Source organism: Borostomias antarcticus (genome assembly GCF_949987555.1).
Source record: "Borostomias antarcticus genome assembly, chromosome: 16".
Taxonomy (NCBI): Eukaryota; Metazoa; Chordata; class Actinopteri; order Stomiiformes; family Stomiidae; genus Borostomias; species Borostomias antarcticus.
Genome location: NC_140249.1, coordinates 24,166,077 through 24,170,056, shown reverse-complemented (window position 1 = coordinate 24,170,056; position 3,980 = coordinate 24,166,077). Strand labels below are relative to the sequence as shown.

The following is a 3,980-nucleotide window of genomic DNA, read 5'->3' as shown; positions in this document are numbered from 1 at the left end:
TTGTGGGGTAGGGGACAGGGTTTGTGGGGTAGGGGACAGAGTTTGTGGGGTAGGGGACAGGGTTTGTGGGGTAGGGGACAGGGTTTGTGGGGTAGGGGACAGGGTTTGTGGGGTAGGGGGACAGGGTTTGTGGGGTAGGGGACAGGGTTTGTGGGGTAGGGGACAGGGTTTGTGGGGTAGGGGACAGGGTTTGTGGGGTAGGGGGACATAGTTTGTGGGGTAGGGGACAGGGTTTGTGGGGTAGGGGACAGGGTTTGTGGGGTAGGGGACAGGGTTTTGTGGGGTAGGGGACAGGGTTTGTGGGGTAGGGGACAGAGTTTGTGGGGTAGGGGACAGGGTTTGTGGGGTAGGGGACAGGGTTTGTGGGGTAGGGGACAGGGTTTGTGGGGTAGGGGACAGGGTTTGTGGGGTAGGGGACAGGGTTTGTGGGGTAGGGGACAGGGTTTGTGGGGTAGGGGGACAGGGTTTGTGGGGTAGGGGACATAGTTTGTGGGGTAGGGGACAGGGTTTGTGGGGTAGGGGACAGGGTTTGTGGGGTAGGGGACAGAGTTTGTGGGGTAGGGGACAAGGTTTGTGGGGTAGGGGAAGGGGACAGGGTTTGTGGGGAAGGGGACAGAGTTTGTGGGGTAGGGGACAGGGTTTGTGGGGTAGGGGACAGGGTTTGTGGGGTAGGGGACAGGGTTTGTGGGGAAGGGGACAGAGTTTGTGGGGTAGGGGACAGGGTGTGTGGGGTAGGGGACAGGGTTTGTGGGGCAGGGGACAGGGTTTGTGGGGCAGGGGACAGGGTTTGTGGGGTAGGGGACAGGGTTTGTGGGGAGTAGAAGTTGCTGCACTGAGAAGCAGAAATGCGCCTCGTTGACCGCACATTTGTTCGGCAGCCATGTTTGGTGACCATGCACAGTAGCCAATGGGAATCAAGTTCAATGACTCAGCACAATGAGACAGGAAAATCCCCCATAATTAAGATCAGTGATGGAATAGTGGCGTATGAATGAGTCAGTAGCCACATTTGGGCTTTCATGGACACATTTTTTTCAGATTTCATGTCATTTCAAATGAGCTATTGATGCGTCATCACTAATGAACAGTGAGTAGAGTAGACACCTTGATCCCAACACAAGAGGGAGAGAGAGGGGGAGAGAGAGAGGGGAGAGGGAGAGAGGGGGAGAGAGAGAGGGGAAGAGAGAGGGAGAGAGGGGGAGAGAGTGAGAGAGAGGGAGAGAGGGGGAGAGAGGTAGAAGGAGGGGGAGAGAGAGAGGGAGAGAAGGGGAGAGAGAGGGAGAGAGGGGGAGAGAGGGAGAGAGAGGGGGGGAGAGGGGGGAAAGAGAGGGGGAGAGAGAGAGGGAGAGAAGGGGAGAGAGAGAGAGGGAGAGAGGGGGAGAGAGGGAGAGAGGGGGAAAGAGAGAGAGAGAGGAGAGAGAGGGAGAGAGAGGGAGAGAGAGGGAGAGAGGGGGAGAGGGAGGGGGAGAGAAAGGGAGAGAGAGGGGGAGAGAGAGGGGGAGAGAGAGGGAGACACGGGGAGAGAGGGAGAGAGAGGGGGAGAGAAAGGGAGAGAGAGAGGGAGAGGGAGAGGGAGGGGGAGAGAGGGAGAGAGAGAGAGGGAGAGAGGGGGAGAGGGAGAGAGGGGGAGAGGGAGGGGGAGAGAAAGGGAGAGAGAGGGGGAGAGAGAGGGAGACACGGGGAGAGAGGGAGAGAGAGGGGGAGAGAAAGGGAGAGAGAGAGGGAGAGGGAGGGGGAGAGAGGGAGAGAGAGAGAGGGAGAGAGGGGGAGAGGGAGGGGTAGAGAGGGAGAGAGAGGGAGAGAGAGGGGGAGAAGGGGAGAGAGAGACAGAGGGAGAGAGAGGGGAGAGAGGGGGAGAAAAGCTGAGGGAGGTACTAAATTTGGTATTGGTATCGAAGTCCAACATTTGGTATTGTGACAAAACTGGTGTGATCTGGGTGACCATGACAACAGTCTGACTGACCAGTCCCAGTCAGTCTGTCCTACTGGGTGGAGTGTCCCAGTCAGTCTGTCCTACTGGGTGGAGTGTCCCAGTCAGTCTGTCCTACTGGGTGGAGTGTCCCAGTCAGTCTGTCCTACTGGGTGGAGTGTCCCAGTCAGTCTGTCCTACTGGGTGGAGTGTCCCAGTCTGTCTGTCCTACTGGGTGGAGTGTCCCAGTCAGTCTGTCCTACTGGGTGGAGTGTCCCAGTCAGTCTGTCCTACTGGGTGGAGTGTCCCAGTCAGTCTGTCCTACTGGGTGGAGTGTCCCAGTCTGTCTGTCCTACTGGGTGGAGTGTCCCAGTCTGTCTGTCCTACTGGGTGGAGTGTCCCAGTCAGTCTGTCCTACTGGGTGGAGTGTCCCAGTCTGTCCTACTGGGTGGAGTGTCCCAGTCAGTCTGTCCTACTGGGTGGAGTGTCCCAGTCTGTCTGTCCTACTGGGTGGAGTGTCCCAGTCAGTCTGTCCTACTGGGTGGTGTGTCCCAGTCTGTCCTACTGGGTTGTGTGTACCTGTATGTCCGTGTCCTTGACCGGCTCCAGGGGTTCAAAGGTCGTGGCGGCGCTGAGGCTCTCTAGCCTCTGGGAGATGTGGAAGATGTCCAGCCCTCTGGACCCCAACAGGATGGACCTGAGGGGACAGAGACACACATCCTGTCAGGACACATCAGTACACACACACACACACACACACACACACACACACACACACACACACACACACACACACACACACACACACACACACACACACACACACACACACACACACACACCTGAGGACAGACAGACACGACAAATACACACATAATGTGTGTGCCTTACCTTTTTTGCGTCATTATATTTTGTGCTGACCTGCCTTGTACTTGCACCTTGTCTATTGTCTCTTTATTGTTATGCATCAAAAATCTAAACAAATTCCTCATATGTAATATGTGTAAAACCCTACCTGGGTAATTATTACATCCCAGATATACATAAACACACAGCACAGTGGCATGACACTTAACCACCACTAGAGGGCAGCAACATCCTGAACATGAGCTGACTGCCCAACAATAAGATGAACCAATGAACAAACATCTGCAGACAGTATAGCCATCTCCAGGGACCTGACCATCACACACACACACACACGCGCATGCACGCACGCACACGCACACACACGCGCACACACACACACACACACACACGCGGCTCAACATTACAAACAAAAAGCTTTTCTAACTTTTCACTTTGGCTTCATCACAAGATGCTCTTAGTCACTTGTTTATAAAGAAGATGCACTAGTGAGTTCTGGTGAGTAGTAGCACACTGACGTTTCCTACGTTAAATGCAATTATTGTAAGTCGCTTTGGATAAAAGCATCAGCTAAATGACTGTAATGTAAGTAGGGTCTTTAGACCAGTCTTAAAAGAGCCCAGAGTCTGTGGGGCCCTCAGGTTGTCAGGGAGGGCATTCCAGAGGTGGGGGGCAGTTGAGCCAAAGGGCCATAGAGCAGAGTTTAGTCCTGGGTATGAAGAAGCAGGGTCTCTATAGAACAGAGCTGAGTCCTGGGGTATGAAGAAGCAGGGTCTCCATAGAGCAGAGCTGAGTCCTGAGAGGAAGAAGCAGGGTCTCCATAGAGCAGAGCTTGGTCCTGGGGTATGAAGAAGCAGGGTCTCTGGGGTATGAAGAAGCAGGGTCTCTGGGGTATGAAGAAGCAGGGTCTCTGGGGTATGAAGAAGCAGGGTCTCTGGGGTATGAAGAAGCAGGGTCTCCATAGAGCAGAGCTGAGTCCTGGGGTATGAAGAAGCAGGGTCTCCATAGAGCAGAGCTTAGTCCTGGGGTATGAAGAAGCAGGGTCTCCATAGAGCAGAGCTTAGTCCTGGGGTATGAAGAAGCAGGGTCTCCATAGAGCAGAGGTTAGTCCTGGGGTATGAAGAAGCAGGGTCTCTAGGGTATGAAGAAGCAGGCTGTTTCCAGATCCCAGATTGCAGGAGGGGTTTAGTGGAGTGAGGAGTTC

The 3,980-nt window shown here is 54.7% G+C and overlaps 1 protein-coding gene across 1 annotated transcript in view; it reads right to left on the bottom strand.

The window, feature by feature from the left end:
* The window catches only part of nup93 (nucleoporin 93), a 20,717-nt gene that overhangs the window by 13,169 nt on the left and 3,568 nt on the right, over positions 1-3,980 (bottom strand). Inside the window, exon 3 of the mRNA XM_084451430.1 lies at positions 2,489-2,606. Within this exon, the coding sequence (XP_084307556.1) occupies positions 2,489-2,606 (118 nt within the window). The remainder of the gene's footprint in view (positions 1-2,488; positions 2,607-3,980) is intronic.